Raw genomic sequence first — 19,322 nt, 5'->3', positions numbered from 1 at the left:
TAAACACAGCGGCCCAGAGTGGCCTGTGAGCCTCTAGGCAGGGTGACGACATGGGGGAGGGCCCTCTGGCCTCAGCCTCTTTGAATCTTCTTTCCTGGTTGGTCAGATTCCTCAGAGACAGGTCTTTCACCACCCCGTCTTCTGGGTCCCTGATGCTGAGCAGGGAAGTGTTAGCTCCTGCATTCAAGTTCACAGGTTTGCTTAATATTCCTGTCTTCAGAGGGGTTCTTCTACTGCTGACTGGCGTTCCGTTCCTCTGACCAGAAACTCTGCCATTTCCGCTCTCTGAAGGGAAAAAACCCAGTTACTTTTCCACCCCGATGGGGAGTGTCAGAAAACATATACATAAACCGAGCCACTTTAAAATGGAGCCGGAGCTGCCAGCCCGAGGGACCGCCTCGCATGTCTCATGCCTCGGACCCTAGGAATGTTAACACAGGGCAAAGTGACCTTTGGGCTGGGCCTGAAGCGACCTCGCGTCCCAAAGGGCTGTCTGCGAGGATGCGACCGCAGGCATGATTGCTGGGCTGAAAATTAAAACGCATCGTTCGGAATCGACAGCACTCATTTACGTTCTCTGCGCCAGTGAAAGCTCCTGCCTTCCACTGACGCCCGGTCCTCCTTCCTCCCTCATAAGTGCCCCGTGCCTTTGTTTCCCATTGATCTCAAAGAAACGTTTCCCCTTGATTTCAAGCAAACGCTTGTTGCTTCTTGCTTTGGAAGGCCTTTTATTTTTAGGTTAGCAGGAGAGAAGCTGATGTCTCCTTTTTCGAAGCTCACGTTCAGCAAACTCTTCTATTTCGGCTGCCGCCCACCACGGTCTCCTTCAGAGTTGACGGCAGTCATCAAGAACTGAGCCCTGGGGGACGGTAGCGGTGAAATCCTGCAAGGGAAACTGTATTTGGCTTTCTGCCCTGCTGTCTTACCATTTTGGTTCAGGTTTGTAAAACAGTAGCTGGACGGTCACTGTGGCGGGATGGGGTCAGGGAGTTGGCCAGCGTCCGCCCGGCTGGGGCGGGCAGAGCATGGGGCTCTCATCTCTCCATCCGAGGCTGGTGTTTCCTTCATCATACTTACCCAGGAGGACGGGTGGAACCGAGGCGTGAATGGCAAAAAAGGTGTCAGCTGGCTGCCAATCTGGGGAAAGAACATTCCCGGCAAGAGAGGCTGACCGCAGGTGCAAAGGAATAACCTCGGGACAGAGCGGTGGGTTCTCTGGCTTGGGCAAGCGTCAGAATCTTCTGGAGGGCTCATTCGAACACTGATCACCGGACTAGTTGGGTTGCCAGAGCATCATCAGGAGATGGGGTGCTAGAGTTCGCGTGGGTAACGCCTCCCGCACTGCTGCTGTTGATTTGGGCATCACACTTTATAAACCGTTCGTATAACGAACGGAAGCGTTTACCACCTGCGCAGCAACTCAAGCCAGAGCCAGTATCGGTATGATTTTTCTCTCCGTAATTTCCCAGCGAGGCCCAATGCAAGACTGAGCACCTGGCAGACATTCGAGCAAAATCCCCGCCTTTCCCTGCCTGCCCGCTGGGCCTGAAACCAGCCGCCAGTTCACCTTCTCCATTTACACAGGCAAAGTGAGGCACGGGTCGGGTCACGGGGTCGGTCAGTGTCCATCCCGCTGGTCTGGGCTGAGCAGGGCTCCTGTGGGAACCCAGGGCTTTTGTTCCCATCTCTCATTCCGGGCTCGCTTCCTCTTTCGGGCCCAGTTCGGGCGCTTCTCTGCTCCTCCTCCCGCCCCCGCCCGAGTGAACGGGAAATTTGAATTTCCTCTGCCTCACTCAAGTGTCCTTTTCCTACCAGGGGAATTTCTCTACCTGGACTCTCCAGCCTTCTGCTCTCGGGGTCCAGAGGGGGCTCCTGACAGGAAGCGTGTGTAGGCGCGTGGGTGGGGCAGGCCCGGGAAGGCCCGGGGGTCCTGGGGTGAGGGAGGGTGGGGGGAAAGCCGAGCCTGGCCCTCGGGGCTCCACATAGGGTGTATGCTCCAGAGGAGAAAGGCGCTGAGGTCTGGCTGTCTTCTGACCCCTTTGGATCTGTGCGGGACTTGGGGGATCCCTGGGGGAGCCTCGGTGGGAGTGTCAAGGAGGAGAAAGAGACAAAGAGAGACATGGAGCCCGAAAATGAAAGCCAGAGCCGGCCAGGGAGAGACACAGAGACAGAGACAGAGACAGAGAGAGACAGAAATAATGAGGGAAAGAAACATCCCCTGCGACCCGATGCGGTCAACAGACCCCGGGGGCACGGAGTGCGAGAGGAAAGGAGAGAGACAGAATTACAAAGCGGCGCCCGGGGACGCAGGGAGAGGAAGGAGAAACGGCGGGGCAGAGACCGGAGGGCGGGGAGAGGCCCGATGACAGACGGAGATCCAGAGAAGAGAAAGTTAGGAAAAGTTCTGCCGGCGGGGGCGGGGCAGGACGCCGGGGTCCCCGCCGGCTCCGCCCCGGAAAGCGAGGCTTCCGCCCTGGGTATAAAGCGCGGAGCCCGGAGGCTCCCGCAACCACTCGTCGCCCGCCATGCCCTCCGGCTCGGACGCCGTCCTGGACCCCGAGGCCGCGCGGCTGCCGCCGCGCGCCGGCCGCACCTGCCGCCTGCAGACCTGGGCGCTGAGCGCCGCGCTGCTGCTGCTCGCGGCCGCCTGCGCCGCCTTCGCCGTTCGCTCGTGCTGGGTGCCCGCCGGCCGCGCCTCGCCCGGCGCCAGCCCCGCGCCCAGTTCGAGACTCCCCGACGACCCTGAGCTCCTGCCCAACGACCGCCTCCCCGACCCCCTGCAGGTGAGATGCTCCCCGACTCGGGCCCCGGGGGAGACGCTCGCCCGCCTCTGGGACCCCTTCTCCGTCCCGCACTCAGGACCGACCCCTTCTGCACCCCGGGAGGACGGTCTATCCCTCCCGGACCCCTGAGGGCACTCCTTCTTTATCCAGGACTTCGAGGGGCACCCCTTCTCATCTCGTACCCCGTTTGCATCCTGCTCCCCAGAGCGAGGCCTTTTCTCCATCGCGGATCCGGAGGGGCACTTCTTAATTTCGAACCATTGGGGGACCCCCACTTTCTTACCTCCCGGAGAACCTCGGCTCTCCCCCAGACTCCTGGGGGTTCCACCTTTCCCTCCCGAGACCACCCTGTTTCAAGGAGCCGTGGAGCCTTTTCCGTTCTGAATCCTTGCAGACCCCACGGGTCGGTGCGGGTTGAGCCCCCAGCTTCGGGTGCGCGTGTTTCGGTGTGTTCTTTGGAGCAGAGGGAAAGGGGAGCGCTAGCTCAAGGCCTGCACGGGAGCTGGGGCCCCCACTTTTCACAGGGCTGCGGGAGGGGGCGGGGACCCTCCATCCACTGTCTGCCTTCCCTCCGCAGGGCGACGGCGCGTTCGCGCAGCTGGTGGCGCGAGATGGTGAGTGTCCTGCGCCTGGCCTCTGCCGCTGGGGAGGGGCCGGAGGCGTCCTTCTCACTCGGTCTAACCCTTTCCCCCTCTGCTCTCTGAGGACGGTCCCCTCGCCTCTTCGAACCTCATCTGCCCCTCTTTCTGACTCCTGGGTTTCGTCTCCTCCTCAACCGACCCTCCACGCCCCCTCCCGCCCCCCGCCCCGCCGCACGCGCATCTGAGACCCGCCCTCTCCCGCCGGCCTCCGCGAGGTCTGGATCCTCTTTCCCTCTGGCTTTTCCTCCCTCCTTCCCGAGACCCTCCTCCCGTCCCACTTCCAGACGCTCCTCCGCACCCCTTCTCGCCCCCTTTCCCGAGAACAGCGCCCGGTCTCTCTCCCGCACCCCCTCCCTCTGAGTGCGTCCTCCATCCTCCCGCACCCCCCACACCCCGCCAATCCCTTCGCATCCCTCTCCGAACCCTCCCTTCCATTCCCGAGTCCCCTGTCCCTCTCCCTCACCCCCGTTTGCGTTGTTTTCCTCATCTTCCTGCACCCCACTCTCTGAGTGCCCCACCCCCCACCCCCTCCCGCCAAACCCCTTCCTCCCTTCCATCCCCCAGCCCCGCCACCCTCTGGGAACATCTTCCCCCTCCTCAGAGACCCCTTATCCGTCTCTCAGAGCCCCGACCCCCACACCCCCGGGGCTGCGCCCCTGCGCACGGCGGCCTCGCTCACGGTGCCCTCCCTTCTTCCCGCTGCAGCTCAGCTCTCGGAAGGGCGCCTGCACTGGTACAGCGAGGCGGGCCTCAAGGGCGTGTACCTGGCCCCGGGCCTGAGCTACGACGAGCAGACTCAGGAGCTGGTAGTGGCCAAGGCCGGCACCTACTACGTCCTGTTCTCCGTGGAACTGCATCGCGTGGTGAACAGAGCTGGGTCCGACTGGGTCTCCACTGCCCTCCACCTGCAGCCACCGCGTGAGGGGACCGCAGCTCTGGCCCTGACCTTGGACCTGCCGCCTCTGTCCTCCGAAGCCTGCAATTCTGTGACTGGTTCCTGGGGTGGTCAGCTGCACCTGGGTGCTGGCCAGCGCCTGAGTGTCCACCTGAATGCCACCACCGGTGCCCAATTTGCCTGGCAGCTTGCACAAGGTGCCACGGTCCTGTGCCTTACCCAGCGGCCAAGGTCCCCACTTCTCTACCCACGGTGCTCATGAGGTGGGTCCTGGGTACCACTCCCTACGGAGAGACTGAGTTCTGCCTTACTTCCTTGGGGCCTCTGATGATGGGCCTCAGCTCTTCTACCTCACCAGACTGGGCAGGTTCCTGGCTGCTCACCCCCACCTCGAGGATGCTCCAGGTCCTACTCCTACTCCTGCCCCAAGTCGAACCCTTGGTATTTATTTTGGGCCTGAGCTCAGGCAGTGGACTTTTTATTAATCGGTTTAACTTATATTTATTGAGGATCTACTACATGCCAGGTACGGTGCAAATGCAAGGCTAAAGACATCAGCAAGCAGAACCGACCTCCCCCGAATCCTTATTTATGTTAGTATGAGAGAAATAAAGACTCACCCCAGCCTCCCTACAGGATTTGTGGGGGCTAGCTTTTGGGGGTCTGCGGAACTCTGTGTGTCGTGTGAGCTTCCATCATTTGCACAAGCTCGATTGAGCATCTCCTATGTGTTGGGCACTGTTTTAGGTGTTGGGGACACACAGCCATGAACAAGGCAGACCAAGACCCCAGCTTTAGCCAAGCCGATGTCTAATAGGCTGGCTTGACACTGTGACTACGATTATGTGTGACCCGGCATGACCGGGCCGTGGGGGAGTGTACGTGGCACTAAATAATAAAATGTTTATAAACTTAACGACTGCTATGTGTTGAGCATTTACCGTGCGCCAGACAGTGTGAGTTGTTGGAGGCTCATAGCTACCCTGTGCTTCAGGATTTTATCATTTCCATTTTACTATCATCTATGATCTCGAGGTTCTTTTCCTCAACTGTAAATGCGTGGTGGAAATACTTTATAGCGCAGTTCTGCAGGACGTCGCCTGCCAATTCTGTGTTCAGCGATGTCACACCAGTGGCTTAAGATCAGCCACAGGAATCACCAAACGCTGCAAAGTCAGGACTCGATTGATGGTCTGTTGATTGTCTAGACTTAAGGTGATGGAGCAAAGGATGTTAAACATATAGATTAGACTTAAAAGCGCCTCTCCTCTGCGCCCGTTAGCAAGAGAATCTTCGTCTGGTGTTTTCAAACCATTATCTGATTTAGCGAAGGAGCCCTTCGCACCGCAGACAAGCAGATGAAGTGCGGACATCTTTTTGTCTTAGTCTTTAAAGGAAAATATCAGCCTATGTTCACTCGCCCTGTACCCGTTGGTTGGCCGTGAGTACCAGAGTGGAGAAAGTTGAGCCCCGGCCCCCACTGCCAGTATCTGCTCGTGGCGGGACAGGGGCGCCCCCAAGAGGCGGCGGGCAGCAGGTGTCCCGGTCCAAGTGTGTCCGCGGCGCGCTCGCGGCGAGAATGGGGGGCGGGGGGCGGGGGAGACAGCGAGCAGAGGGCCCAGGGGCGACGCCGTCCAAAGAGGAACCAGCGGTAAAAAAAAAAAAAAAAAAAAAAAATCTCGACATGAGAAATGCCAACCAGGAAAATGAAAAGAAAGATGCGAAGGAGCACATGCTAATGAAGGAGAGCCCTCGCCCGGCCTCCCGCTGCTGCTGAGTAATGCGCCTGGAGGAAATCTCAGGCGATTCCTGTTAGGCAACCCATTGTGTGGTCCAGATGGGATGTGATTCAGAGGCCTGGAGAGCCGCAGGCAGGGACGGAGGAAGAGAACGTGGAAAGGGCTGGGGAGGAGGGCAGGCAACTCGGAGAAGTGGATGAGGCGCAGTCTGTGCGGGGAGGCCCGGCCCCCTCACCCTCGCCATCATGATGAGTTTTGCCTTCTGCCCGGCATGCTCGTGTCTTCCCTGAAGTTAACGGGGCGACACACCTGCTTCCGAAACTTGCACGTCCGTGCCGTGCCTTCGCTGTGAACCTTCTGCCGTTGCTTGTTTCCTGTGAGTCTCCTATTCCCAGCTTCTAATTGAATGCTGTGTTTTGATCCGCCGTGTAAGTTGTCAGCAGGGGAGTTTTATCTATTGCTGGAAAGATGCTTATTACATATTGTGCAGTAAATAAAGCAATATAAGAAACCAAAAAAAAAAAAAAAAGGAGGAAATCTTGAAGCCTTCTGTAAGAATCAACTGACTCTATGGGATTTGCAATGAAGAGTGTTTTCTATTTCATTTGTAAATGGTGGGCTATGTGATCATCTACGCCTGTAAACTTTATAGCAGACAGACAATTCCATTTCCCCTCTCTGGAGAGCTGCGCGTTAAAACATGTACCAGCGGACCGCTCTCCCTCTCTCTTCACACCTGGCCAGTTCCCCTGCCCCATAGTTTTCGCTACCATGTGGCTCTCACACCCACAGTAAGGCTGGCTGGACCTTGGCGCTCCTCACAGGGGTTGAGGTGGACACAGACGTCTCCAAGTGGCCAAGATGGGCCTTAAGAGGAGAGGTGGGAGGGGGCGAGGCGGAGAGGGGAGATTTTGGTCCAAGGTGGCCAGGAAGGAGTGTGTGGGATGGGCAGTGAAGAGGAGGAGGCGGAGGTAAAGGCCATCCGCCTGGCCCGTCCTGGCCCTTCTCAAGGGGTTTTCCTTCCTGAGTGGGCTGACACTCACGAGTATGGCCACATCAGTCATTAAATTATTGTTATTATTTTTTTTTTTAAATTGTTTTTCGATGAGAGGTGACACACCATAGTATTTTATATTAGTTTCCAGTCTACGGCATAGTGGATAGACATTTATTTAATTTACAAGGGGCTCCCCCCGATTAGACTGGTCCCCACCTGGCCCCGCACACAGTTATTACAGTGTTATTGACCATATTCCCTGCACTGTACTTCACATCCCTGTGACTATTTTGTAACTGTCAATTTGTTCTTCTTAATCCCTTCCCGCTCTTCACCCAGCTCCCGGCCCCTCCCATCTGGCAGCCCTCAGTCTATTCTCTGCATCTGTGAGTCAGTCTGTTCTCTGCATCTGAGTCCGTTTCCCACTTGCTTGTTTATGCTGTTCTTTAAATTCTATATGTAAGTGAGATGGGATGGTATTCATCTTTCTCGGTCTGACTTATTTCATTTAGCACTGGGTTCTTGGCACAGAGCTCCTAAAACCCTTGTCATTTCCTGGAGACAGAGCACTAGGAGCATTTGTTGTCAGGGCTCCTAAACACTTGTAAATTTCTCAATAATAAGAACATCAGCATATTTTGGTCTAACGGGGCATCTTTGGGCGGGGTCCTGGATGGGGGCCATCACCAGAAAAGACCCAGGCATGATTAGAACTCTGTCCTCGGGGGTTCATCCATGTTGGTGCATATGGTAACGTTTCTTTCTTTTTAAAGGCTGAATAACATTCATTGTGTAGATTATACCATACCACGTTTTATTTCTTTATCCATTCATCTGTTAGTGGACATTTAGGTTGTTTCTGTATCTTGGCTATTGTGAATACTGCTTCAATAAACACAGGGGTGGAGGAATCTCTTTGGGATCCTGATTTCAATTCTTTCGGATAGATACTCAGAAGTGAGATTGCTGGCTCATATAGAGCATGCATTTTTGAGTCACAGCTGAGTTCCAGTCCTGGTCCTCCCATTGCTGGTTAAGCTATTCATCCTTGGGTAAGTGTGTTCATGTCTCTGGGTCTTGTGTCTTCAGTTGTAAAACTGAAACAAACTTTGCAGCTCGTGGGCTCTTGGGAGTATTAAGTCAGTTGATGGGTTTAATATAGTCCCTGGGGAAGTGGGTTTCAGGTGGAGAAGGCAGCATGTACACAGCACCAGAGGCAGGATGGTGGCTAGAGGAGGGGAGATGGGAGCAAGAGGGCCAGGCCATGCAAGCTCATGGATGCCCAAAGATTTATCCTGAGAACAGTGAAGTGTTAAGAAGACAAGCAGTCCAGTTAGCTTGTTGGAACTAGATCTCAGGGGGGAGTGTAGAGTGTGCACGGGAGGCAAAGAGTGGAGGCAAGGAGGCCCCTGGGATCATCCAAGTGAGAGACAATGGGAGGTTTGGGATGGGGGCTGGTTTTGAAAATGGAAAGGCGATGGGTACAGACGAGAGGTCAATGATAACAGGAACAGGAGTTGGCAAGGCTTTGATGGAGACAGAGAAGCCAAGTCTTTTGGCTCATGCAATTGCATAGACAGAGGGAGCATTTATGGATTTGGGGGACCCCAAAAGAACATAGGTCACTTACGGATGTGTGGAATTTCCAGGTTCCTTGGAAGGGACCAAGTGGGGATATGGAGTAGCTTCTGTGGCCGTGAGAACTCTTTGGCCGGGATGGAAATTTGAGAGTTGTTTGTGTATTTCTATAACGGACATTTTGGGCAAGGATGAGCTCTCTCAGAAGAACAAGCGACAAGGTCGCAGAGATGAGGGTCCAAGACCAAGGGGCGAGGAGCTCCAGTGAGCGACAGTTGGGTGGGAGGGCGGGCTGCACGTGGTCTGAGTGAGAGCAGACGGACAGCACCGAGCCAAACAGGATCCCAAGGGATCTGTTTCGGGAGGAAGTCGTGGTCGGTGGTGTCCGACGCTGCCGAGAGTTAAGATGAGAAGCGAGAATATTTACTGGATGTTGGCTCATCAGAATCACAGGTGGTTTTAAAAGGGCCATTTTCAGGGACGTGAACGGATCATCTGCATCAGCGTGGCCTGAGGAATCGGCGACGAGCGAAGACCTTGGGATCACCTCTACAGACAGCTCCTTCAAAACAAGTCGGCCTAGGGAAACAACTTCGAATTTAAAGAAAAGTTACGCGGATAAGAAGAGCGCAAAGAACACCCGTAGAACCTTTACCCAGATTCGCCCGGCGCCGGCGTGTTGCCTGTCTGCCTCCTATCCTGCTCCCCGTGGTTCCTGCCCCCTAACCGCGTTGTCAGGACAAATTGGCGGTGTCCATTTAAGTGAGTCAGACGACATCAGGGTGATCGAGAAATAAAACCAGAGGGGAACCACAACCTCCAAAGTTGGGGCATTTCGAGGAAATTCCGCACGTAGTGTGAGTGAATTCAAAGAATGGGAGGAAGTTTTGGGGCATTTATTAAGGTGATCGCTTAGAGGTGAAACGCAGCAGCGCTAGCCAGACTAGATTCACCCTCTCTTTCGGCCCATGTAGTAGCAAGCACATCCAACGGTGTGATTTTCCCTGAGGCTAACTTGGCGGATCTGAAATGTAAGTTGCCGTGACTCCCTTCCTGAGTCAAATTACAGCAAACAGGACAGGCAGGAGAACCGGAATTTTCAAACACAAAGGTGAGCAGGCGTGTGACCGAAATCAACGCCATGGAAGGTTTAAAGATGAAACGTCATTGCTCATTAACGTTGTAAGACATTTCAGTGCAAAGGAATTGACTGACCAGAGAATACGGAGATCAGAGCTTACTTTTCTATTCGCGCCTTTATTTATTCAACAAATATTTGTCGAAGGTTTTTAGTGCCAGGGCTTTTTCCCCTGCCCCTCCCCGCATCTCACCCATCAGAAGGGGCACTTGTTTCCTGGATGTTGGAGAAAATGTCCTGGGCAGCATTGTCAATCCAGGCAAATAGTCTGATTCCTAATATAATAACTTGTCTTCTTCTTAAGATAAAGTTATTTATCCTTTCCAGATAAGCTTTTCCCTTTATGATACACACAAAAGCATCCGGGGTCAGACCTGGAGCATGTGTCCTGACCCAAAGACAAAAACTGAGGTTGCTGTCTGTCAGTCACCATATTCATTTAGATAGTGTTTTGACGACCAAACTCAAACTGTGTCTTTTCCTTCAGAAGGGCAAGCAAAGCTTTAAAAATAGGAGCTTGGCAGCAGCTAAATTGGCTTCCTCTTTCTGGTTCCCAGCTCTTGCAGTCGGGGACTCTCATCTTCCTGAACCCTGGACCACTCCCCCTCCTCCTAGCCAATTCCAGCTCTTGTTCCTCCTTAGCGTTTGCCTTAAATGTCACTTCTTCAGAGACCCCTTCATTAACCCCTGCCCCCAATTAAACAAGATCTCGCTGTCATATAATCTTATAACTCTCAGAACTCCCTTTATCAATTTTATCACAACTACCTTCAAAATTTTGTATCTTTGGTAATAATTTGTTTACTGCCCACCCAGAGACTGGTTACCCTTTCACCAAAACTGTCCCTTTTTGTCCTGAGCACACACAGCTGTTAGACCGTGTTTCCTGGCCACTTTTGCTGAGTTCTAGTCCAAGAGGAACCTCCACTTCCTTACCTGCACCAGAAAACACTCCTAAAAACCATCCTTCTCTATCTTTCCCTTCCCATGGATGAGCCTGTTGATGAATGGTTGGACCATAGCGTGGAAGGAGCTTGGGTTCCCGAGTTACTGCCTGGAGTAGAGCTTCCTGACATGCAGGAGAAACCTGATTTACACTTTATGTGGGTAAGAAGTAAACTTCTATTGTTTTAAGTCACTGGGACTCGGGGCTTTATCTGTTATCACGGTTAACGTTATCTTAATGTACTCCATTTCTCAGACTAGTGTTTGGCTCGTTAAGTGTCCAGATATTTTGTTTGTGCCGTCCACCCCCCCCCTCCTGGGAGGAAGACCTTTATTGATGGCACGAAGGTCCCTTCCCATCCCTGGCTCCCAGTTGGGGTTAGCCCGTGAGAGGCATGGAGAGGAGATGTCACGTAGGAGGTGACTAAGGGCTGGGTGGTTATCCCCCTACCTCCCTCTCTGCCAGGTCCCCTGATGTTAAGAAAAAAAAATTATGTAAAACCTAGGAAGCAGCAGGCAGATAGCTGGATCTCCTTTCAGTATCATTGCCCAAGACGTGTGTCAATTGGGTTTTCTAGGAAGCGAATGATGAAAAGCGTTAAGAGAATTTTTGAGAGAGAATGACTCACCCGCGGAAATGGGAAGGAGGCAGGAATGGGCAGAAGGAACCTCAGATTATAGCCCAGGTCTGACAGAGTTCCAGCCACGCCGGTATGGAACTCGGAGTGACGGCGGGTCGGAGAGGAGCCCCACGCTGGTCAGAGGCCCTTGCTGTGATCGTCATGGCCGGGCTGCCGGGGAAGGGCCAGTCCTGGGGCAGGGCCTGGAGGGCGTGGCAGCTGGCGGTGCGCGGAGACTTGTGTTTGAACGGCAGGGCCTTTCTTTAGAGCGGTCTGAGTGGTGTCTCTCGCGAGGCTCATTCGAAATTTGTGTCCTTTGGGAAGTCGCGAGTTGAGCTTTAATTTACACGCAGTGCAATTCAGGCGCATTAGGTGTACGGTGTTTAGAAATTAGACTTTATTTTTTAGAGCACTTTTAGCTGAGAGCAAAATGGAGCTGAAAGCAGGGAGTTCCCACGTGCCTCCTGCCCGGTTGACACACACGGCCTCCTCAAGATCGACACCCTCCGTCACCGGTGAACGTACACTGACACCTCATGGTCGCCCAGAGTCCGCGGCTTATGTCGGGGTTCACCCTTGGTGGTGTGTGAATGCTTAACAGCGTGTGCCCGCCATTATCGTCCCGTATGGGATACTTTCACTGCCCCCAAATCCTCTCTGCCTTACCTAACCGTTCTTCCCTCTCCCACAGCGTTTGTTAAACAAAACAAAACAAAACAAAACAAAACAAAACAAAACAAAACAAATGTCTTAAGCATTTTATTTGGTTGCAGCTAAGCCTGTTAACACTGTATAATGAAAACAGGCAAAGAATAATGTTGTAGGTTTTCGTTAGAGTTAAGTCAAAGACCTTCATTAATAAGGACTCTTCGAATGTGCGTCTTCCAGAAATTTCTCTAAGCCGGCTCAGTCGGAACTGCCTCTGAATATGACCTTTCTTGGGAAGATGTTGGCATACATTTGAATGAAATTCAGAATTTTTTGAAATAAGCTCTATTAAGAAAACGAGACTGGATTCAAACTGAAGCCGCTTTAGCAGAACTTGCTTTTCCGGAGATGATCATAAAGGAAACGCGGCAGTTTGTAAAATGTGGTCCTGAACAGGTCACAGTAAGACGACGTGTACGCAGCGTTCCACCTCCTCAGGACAGAGCCCGCCTGGCGCTCCGCCGCCTTGGGAAGGAGCCGGGACGGAGAATGCTCTGGGCGCAGCTTCGGTCAGGAGGCGGCGGAACGAGGCTCACTCAGTTGCATGTGGACCCCTCGTAAACGGATTCGGGGGAACCTGCTCAGGCGATCGAAACCCGTCTTTAATAACGGATACAAAGCCGAAGGGGCTCCTCCGAGGTGACCCGGCTGGCCCGTGCTCACCTGCTGTGCTCCCAGGCAAACCCTGATGCTCCTGCCCCAGGGGACGGTTTCTCTTCGCAGAGGTTCAGTGTCCAGGGGGCTCCTTGTGCAGACGAGGTGAGCACAGACGCCATGTGGGCATTTGAAGGCTCGGAGTCAAAGTATTTTTCTGACACAGCAGAGGACATGTGTCCCGTGGCCTGTCCCCATCTGGTCTAATCCTTCGCTGCGCATTTGCAGACTGGGGACCGCTGACCTCTGCCAGGTCGTCATACTCACATCTAACGTCCATCCGGATTCTCATTCTGTGTCTGGAGACACAGCGCTTGTATTTGCCAAGAATACCCGCACACAGGACAGCCCACTGTGGCAAATGACGCGGCCACAAGACGTTAACGACCTCCTGCGGACCAAGCAAATGTTGCAAACCATAATTGTCGTGCACCAAATTCACAGCCGGAATCCACGAGATGAAAAAAAAAAAAATGTGCACAAGCCGCATCACAACGTGCCTTTAGGAGATACTCGTGTTGTTCCCGCTTGTCGGGGGTGGGGGGTGAGGGTGGGCTGGTCCCTCTTCATGGGGGGGGGGGCGGGGAGTGTGGGCAGCTAGCGAGCCCAGGCTGGCTCCCCCCAGCACGAGCTTCATTCCGATGAAGAACGGCTTAACTTTAAAAAAACAATGTTCAGTAACAGTTAATACTCAGTATCATCTTTGTTTCAGGTGCACCTCCTGGCAGTTGGACGCGTATGTAACTTACGGAGTGATCCGCGGATAGGCTGGTCCCTGTCTGGCGGGAGCGTTGTTTTCACGGCAGCTCAGGCGCTCAGCGGCGTTTGGGGCTTCGCTCGCCCTGGCTGGCCGCCAGTCGGTACTCCCTAACCCCGCCCCTTTCTTCAGCCAGCCGGTCTCCTCTGGCAACTCGGTTTGTTGTCCTCTGTACCTATGAGTAAGCATGATTCCTGAAGTCTCCACCACTGGAGAGTGACTGTATTCTCATTCTATGTTCTGAAAAATTTGTTCCGCGGTTGGAAGGCACTCTTGTGGCCGGTGGGGTTGGTGTCTGGGGGCCTGAGGCCCGGAGGGTGGGTGGCCAGGCAGACAGGTACAGTGCCACCTTGGGGCAAGGACCAGGGACCGGTGACCTGGGACTAGGGACCAGGAACGGGCGTGGCTGTAACTTCGGCTCATCCCCTGCTCCCCGGGGGGCACTCGCCTGTCCCACAGTGTTTGAATATAAAATTTGAATATACACTCTGAATATACCATTACGTACAGTTGTGTAACCACCGGCACAATCAAGAAACAGAGTATTTCCGGCACCCAGATGGTTCCCTCTTGCCTTGGACCTCAGGCCCTCCCTCAGCTACTGGCTGCACGGACCTGATTTCTGTCTCCTCTGCTTTATCTTTTTCATAAAATGATGTAAGTAGAAAAATGCATCAGCTATTTTCAACTTTATTCGAGTCCAGGCATTGTAAAATTACGTGTGAACTTGTAGGCTCTTTACAGAAGAAAAGACAGTGCTTACGGGGTGGTCTTTTTTTTTTTTTTTTTTTAAACTAGTTCATTGGGCGGAGGGGGAGGCAGTTTGACTAAAATGTAATTCACATCCCTCCTCTCGCTTCTCCTCCCCCCAGCCCCCGGTAATCGCTAATTTATATATATATATTTTTCATCCCTTTGGGTTTGTCTGTTCGGAACCTTTCACGCAGATGGACTCGCACACCGTGCGGCCTTTTGTGTCTGGCTTCTCACTGGCTGGCTGTCGTGTTTTCAGGGTTCATTCTCGCTGTCGCCTGCTTCCGGAGCCTCCCTCCTCTTCATGCCTGAACGCTTTCTATTGTGCAAACGTAACGGTTGTTTTTTTTCCTCCATCCAGTGAGTGAGTCCGTGGACATCCGGATTGTTTCCACTTTTTGGCCGCTATGAATAAATACGATAGGTATTCATGTATGCGCATCGATTGGTTTCGTATCTGTGAGCTCATTCATTTCAGGGTTTCTTTCTTTTTCAATTTTTTAAAATTAGTTTCAAGTATGCAGTACATTGCTTAGACATTTACTCAGTTCGTGAAACTACCCCCACCCCCGACGATTGTTCTCTGTCCGGCCATCACATTACTGCCCACTGTCCCCAGTGCCTACGCCGAGACCCTTTATCGGCTACTAATTTGTACTTCTTTAACCCTTCCCCCCTTCCTCCCAGCCCCAAACCCTTCTCCCCTCTGTCACCCAATTGTCTACTGTATCTGTGGGTCTGTTTTTGATTCGTTTGTTCTTTTTGTTCCTTAGATTCTGCATATCGGTGAAATCATGTGGTATTTTATCTTTCTCTGTCTGACTTATTTCGCTCGTTTTAGGGTTTCTTTGACTGACTGTATAAGTTGGGCCCCTTGAATTTGAACCTGCCTTGCCATCTTACTGGTTCTTTCATTGACAGATGAACGGAATAATATCTTTGACACATGTTCGTTTTGTAATAGTAGGACCATCGCGGTTTTCGTTTTTTTGCAAAGTGTATTTGAATGCCTCAGTGAAGGCCACAGGTCCTCTCTCCTGTAACCCTTCGCCATAACGAAACCAAAACTGGGATTCGTTAAGTGTTTTTTTGCCCCAGATCACGTGGTGGGCCAGCCCCAGGGGAAGCTGCGCCATTCCGGGCAGGTCCCCTTGTAACTCCATCCGCACTGTCGAACACAGTCCCTTGTCCGAACACCGTGAAAGTGCTGTTTGTTTCCCAGCTGGACCTGACCGGTGTTGACCGGCACTGCAGGGAGCTGCACGGGGCCCACACCACACTGCAGCCCGGCAGACACACAGGAGCACATGGCGGGTTCCTGTTAAACGTTTGTAGAATGAAGAAATCAAAGGGCACGAGAAGGCGCTCAGCTTGCAGGATCCTGAAGGATCTTTTTCTGTCTGCTGCTAGGAGTCAGCAAGGTTGACTTTTACCTAAAGGTTAAGAAATTTCCTTGTCATTCGTATTAATGGAAAATTGCTTACTGCAAGGGACCATTCTTCCCCGTATGACTTAGGTAAGACTTACAGACGTCCCTGTTTATCTGTAACAAGGCCAGACACACACCCTCAAATTCCCATTCTTTGTCATGGGTGATCAGCTGAACTGCTTGTCCCCACAGACCTGTCAGAGCGAAAGTGCCTGTTAACCTCTTTGCTTAAGCTTCTCTGCTTTCGCCCTCACCCTGGCCAGCGGACGGCTCCCCCGAGAACAGGGCAGACGCCCTTGTTCTGTCACATCACCCTCTCACTCTTGAGACACTCGGAGACCTATGGTCAGGATGTTGCAATGGCCTCCGATTTTTGAATGCGGTGCAGGGCATTTACTAAGAGACCCCAAAATCTTTAGTTCAAACAGGAAGCCAAAAACAGGTGCTCTTTGGCTTATGAGTAGCAATCAATGTTTCAGCATATTATCTTATCTGGAAATTAAGTCGATAGTCAATGAATAGCCATCATGTAACTTGGTGAAACTTTAAGGTCTCCAGTTCCCAAAAGGATATAGAAACTGTGTTATGTTATTTTTTGAGAGTTCATTTATTTACTTTCCTTTTCCTCATGTCCCCCCATCCTCTCCCCTCTGCAACCAACAGATTGTTCTCTGTATTTATGGTTCTATTTCCTCTTTTGTTCATTTTTATTTTTAACGATTTCACATGTAAGTGAAATTATGTGGTATCTGTCTTTCTCTGTCTAACTTATTTCACTCACTATAATACCCTCTAGGTCCATCCATGTTGTCACGAGATTTCTTTTTCATGGCCGAGTAATATTTTATTTAGGCTGGGTCATATGGCAGCTCCATTTTAATTGGAAACTATTTCGAAATAGACATTTTATAAAACATAGTTGTCGTTGGAAAGGTCACTTAAAACTTTCACTTACATTTACTTAATTTGCTTGTTCTTAACAATTCATTATGTACATATTAGTCAGGACAGCTTCATGCGAGAAAGGGGTGCGGGCATCGAATTCGGAGGTGGGCAGCCTGAAGGCTGCCTCTCCACTGCCCAGTCCCCAGGAGGGGAGATTCGCATACATACCCCAGCAGCCAGGGACGAGCTGCCGGTTCGGTTCTCGCTCTCCGCCAGTAACCTTTGTCCTAAACGAGGCTTCCCGAAGTTCTCCCCGAACCCAATAAAAACCGACCTGCCCTCCGTCTCTGCAGACTCACCCGGGGTCCCCCACAGTCTCCATGCCCTGAGCCGCCATTCCTCCGCCATTCCGAAGGGCCTTATTTTTCCCTTAAATAAACTTGCTCTTTGCTTGGTTTAAGGTTAACATGACTTGGTGGTCAAAAGTGGGATCCAAAGAAGACCCCCCCCCAACACCCCTGTGGCTGGCGCGCCACAGGTGCGGGCGGCCACAGAGCTAGTGGGGCTCGGGGCAAAGCGGGGACCCGAGACTGCCTTATAAGTGACTTCACCGGAGTCCCCAACACTGCTGTGTGCCCGAACGGTCCTGCGGCCTCCTCTTGCACGGTCGGGAGACGAACCCCTCGGACCATGGCTCCCTGCCGCAGCCTAGGTGGGCACTGGCGTGGGAGAGCGAGGTCCAGCTCACGGGCGTGGACCGTACTGCAGAGCGGCCAGCACAGCCGAGGCCCTTGAGCGGCCTGCCGTCGGGCCAGGTCCCTGGGGAGGCGCTTCCAGTATGTAACAACGCGGTGTCTGAGCCTTGGCCGACACTGTGTTCTCTGCCGACCGGCGGGTCCGTAAATGTCGACCCTCGTGAGGGAGCCCCACACTCAGCCCCGGCCTCCTCTTCTGTACGTGAAAACTTTGGCGCGGCCCCTGTGCTTGGGCAAATCTGCGTCCAGACAGCTGGGGGATGAGGGGACCGCGTGCCCTTGCTGTGCACCGCTTTATGCGCTCTTGTAACGGATCCAAGGCCTCCCGTCGGTGCCCCCCAGCAAACCTGCAGAGCTGCCCTAAAAGAGAACTCTCGGGAGAAACCTGGTGCCCTCTCCGACTCCCTGGGAAGGGCATTGCGCCAACGAACCGTGCTCGGAAACCTCTGACCTCAGGAGACCTTGCTGATTCCACCGCCAGGGCGAGCTCTGGCCCGCGGGGATCGCTCAGCTCCTTGGCCGACATGGTTGCCGTCAGCAGAGTGGCTCTGGCCGGTTGATGTGGGGAACAAGGGGCCACATGTGGGATAGCGAACACTACCAGGGGCTCTCGGACACGTCCTTTGGGGAATTAGAAACTCGGCTACATAAAACTAGGAAACGAGGCCATAGGTTATGGTAAAAATCGCGACAGAGACTTTAAGCCGGACTTCAGGAATCGCGTGGGTCTGTGGAAGAGCGAGGGCTTATGCGAGGAGCTGTCGCGCAGTCACTTGGAGAACCCTACGGGGAGAGCTCCGTGCTCGTAACTGCCCCTGAGCTCCCTCTTCCCTTCTGTACCTCCCGCCTCCGTCTTGTCCAGTCCCAGTGCGCACACGGGCACACAGCTCGCCAGGGCGGCGCTCGCCAGGTTGCCAGCCTCCCCCGCCGCCTCCGCCTCCCGTACACCCTTCCGGTGTCTGAACACATCGCGGGTTCTGTTTTCCAGTCCACGGCTGTAACAGAGCTCGCCTGACTCTCCACGGCCCTGTGATTGTTGACTTGGCAACCGTTCTGCCTAGGGGCACGGTTTAGAGTCATCACCCAAATCAGATTTCTCATAATGCTTCTATTTTTATTTTGCATAATTATTTTCAGATTTTGTACTTGTTACCTGTCAAGTCTATGCAGACAGGACATAAAAAAAAAAAATTGAGTGATGATAGTCCAGTTCCTCAAGGTAATTGCTAATGCTTGCACCTGGGCAAAATGTGAACCGAAAAGTAGAATACGCCCAGGAGACCCTTCTTCGACCTTCCTCGTTACTCACATGTGGCCTCTATGGTTTTCAATCAGCCCCTGCCCTCTAACCATGGGACGTGACTCTGGGAAAGGCCCTTCCTTGATCTGAGGGACACAGACAGATGAAAAGAAAAGAAAAGAGAAGAGAAGAGAAGAGAAGAGAAGAGAAGAGAAGAGAAGAGAAGAGAAGAGAAAGGAGAAAAGAAAAGAAAAAAGATAATAAATAAGTAAAACTAATCAGCGATGTTTTCAGAGAAAGCCCTGATCAGAAGGGCAAATGTGAAATACACTTGTCTCCATTTGCATGGTAAGCAGGAAGAAAGGCGGTTCCCTCACGGCTATTTGAAAAAAGACCGACTGGCCCCTGCAGCCAATGAAAAGCTGCCAGTTTTTTTTTTTTTTTTTTTTTTTTTGCCACAAAATTTTTATTCAAAATAACCTTCCCCAATTTCCTCCCAAACCCAATAAAAACTAATTTTAGGCAAGCAGCAAGCAATGAAGGACTGGGGCCCTCCCAGGGCCTTGTAAATGCGTGCATGTGAGGACCAGGCGTGCATGTCCACGTGTGTACGTGTGTGCTTTCAGCCCGTAGTGGAGCCTGTGAGTCCGGATGACATCTCAGTCTAGAGAAGGCTCGACATGTCTGGGCTTGCCCCGGGGTGATGGGGCACAGCCTGCCTTCACCAGCATTTGCATGATGATAATGAAGAGGCCCTGCAGTGTAGAGTTAATTCTAAGGAAGGAAAGAGGCCTGATACCAAATA

The 19,322-nt window shown here is 52.8% G+C and overlaps 1 protein-coding gene across 1 annotated transcript; it reads left to right on the top strand.

Annotated features, from left to right (window-relative positions):
• The first annotated feature begins 2,525 nt into the window (after window positions 1–2,525).
• TNFSF9 (TNF superfamily member 9) lies at window positions 2,526–5,235 on the top strand. The gene is made up of 3 exons (XM_016145726.2): window positions 2,526–2,783; window positions 3,361–3,397; window positions 4,130–5,235. Exons 1-3 carry the CDS (start codon window positions 2,526–2,528, stop codon window positions 4,579–4,581), a joined length of 747 nt encoding a protein of 248 aa, XP_016001212.2. The 3' UTR covers window positions 4,582–5,235.
• The last annotated feature ends 14,087 nt before the right edge of the window (window positions 5,236–19,322 follow it).

This window comes from Rousettus aegyptiacus, unplaced genomic scaffold (assembly GCF_014176215.1).
Source record: "Rousettus aegyptiacus isolate mRouAeg1 unplaced genomic scaffold, mRouAeg1.p scaffold_m13_p_16, whole genome shotgun sequence".
In the NCBI taxonomy this organism is placed as follows: Eukaryota; Metazoa; Chordata; class Mammalia; order Chiroptera; family Pteropodidae; genus Rousettus; species Rousettus aegyptiacus.
This window is presented reverse-complemented; position numbering and strand designations above follow the sequence as displayed.